Genomic DNA, 1,707 nt, shown 5'->3' on the forward strand with positions numbered 1-1,707 from the left:
ATATACAGTATGTATACATGTTTTTTTTTTCAAACAGGACCTTTTAACCCCATGGTCACCTTGAACAGTGCTGTCTCAAATATCATCTCCTGCTTAATATTTGGACAACGCTTTGAGTATCATGATGAATGTTACCAAAAAATTCTGCGTCTTGATACTGAATGCATTCAGTTAACAGGCTCTCCTAGAGCACAGGTACTGATTCATAATAGCATTCTTAGACTCTACTTTCATAACCTTTGACTTCATTGTAATAAAAATCTGTATTAATCACCCATTATGTCATCTTTCACAGCTGTATAATGTCTGTCCTTGGCTCTTGGAATATTTACCTGGCCCCCACCAGACTATTTTTTCCAACTATAAGCAAATAACAGACTTCCTGAGAGGAGAGATCATTAAACACAAAGAGGTCTGGGACCCTTTAAACCCACGTGACTTAATAGACAACTACCTGACTGAGATGGAAAAGGTAACTAAAGTTGGATTTTATTTTGTTAAGCTTTTAAAATACAAACAAGGTACATTTCCAGGCAACTGCCATTTGATCAACCTAAGGTTTTGATAAGAGAGTTTTTGCATATTTTTGTATTGATTCCCACCTGTGCAGAAAAAGAGTGATCCTGAGGCTGGTTTTAACATTGAAGGGTTAGTAGTGACTTGTCTAGACCTGATTGAGGCCGGGACAGAAACCGCAACTACAACATTGCGCTGGGGTCTGCTTTTTATGATCAAGTTCCCAGAAATCCAAGGTGAGTATTGATTTTTAAAGCAGGAATGATCATGGATCTTCTTTTGAAGCATGCGGGTTATATGTCATCTGCAAGTTAGCTTAGAAATGCATCAGGTCCAGGAGTTTTCCATGAACGAGTTGTCTAAAAACACACACATTATACAAGTAATATTTGTATTTCCCATTCAGAAAAGGTCCAGGAAGAGATAGACAGGGTGATTGGACAGTCGCGTCAACCCTGTTTGGCTGATAGAGTTAATATGCCCTACACTGAGGCTGTTATCCATGAGATACAAAGATTTGGAGATGTTGTTCCACTGGGATTCCCTAAAAAAGCTGTTAAAGACACAACACTAAGAGGATACTTCATTCCTAAGGTATGAATTATATTCTTTTCTATTTAGGGGTGTAGTCCTGTCTAGAACAGTGAAGTTTGCATTTTCTCTTTATTAGGGCACCTCTATTACAATAAACCTGTCTTCAGTCCTGCATGATCCAAACGAATGGGAAACCCCAGACACCTTTAACCCAGGACACTTCCTGACTGAAAATGGCCAGTTTTGGAAGAGAGATGCCTTCATGCCATTTTCAGCAGGTAATGTGCAAACATTTAATCTGCTATAACTTCTAAAAAGTGATATGCTTGTATTTAAATATTTTTATTGACTTTGGGTGAGTGAATAATTGTTGTCCATGCCACGTTAGGATTTTTAACTTTAGCTGATGGCACCTTCTCACAGGTAAGCGAGCATGTTTGGGAGAGCAGCTGGCTCGTCAGGAGCTCTTCTTATACTTCACCTCCCTGCTGCAGCAATTCACCATCTCCAAATGTCCAGGAGAGGAACCCAGTTTGGAGGGAGAGATATGGTTCACATATGCTCCTGCTCCCTACCGTATGTGTTTGTCCTCACGTTAGAGCAGTGGTTCTCAAACCTCTCCATGAAGTACCCCTAGCACTGCACATTTTGTATGTC

At 39.8% G+C, this 1,707-nt stretch overlaps 1 protein-coding gene across 1 annotated transcript; it reads left to right on the forward strand.

Moving 5' to 3' along the window:
- Window positions 1–37: 37 nt before the first annotated feature.
- LOC107578499 (cytochrome P450 2J2-like) lies at window positions 38–1,701 on the forward strand (the record flags this gene model as incomplete). The annotated part of the gene is made up of 6 exons (XM_016264451.1): window positions 38–195; window positions 296–472; window positions 611–752; window positions 923–1,110; window positions 1,187–1,328; window positions 1,474–1,701. Coding segments are annotated over 6 exons (983 nt in total), but the record flags the coding sequence as incomplete, so codon positions are not given.
- Window positions 1,702–1,707: the final 6 nt, after the last annotated feature.

This window comes from Sinocyclocheilus grahami, unplaced genomic scaffold (genome assembly GCF_001515645.1).
Source record: "Sinocyclocheilus grahami isolate Dianchi unplaced genomic scaffold, SAMN03320097.WGS_v1.1 scaffold10557.1, whole genome shotgun sequence".
Lineage (NCBI taxonomy): Eukaryota > Metazoa > Chordata > Actinopteri > Cypriniformes > Cyprinidae > Sinocyclocheilus > Sinocyclocheilus grahami.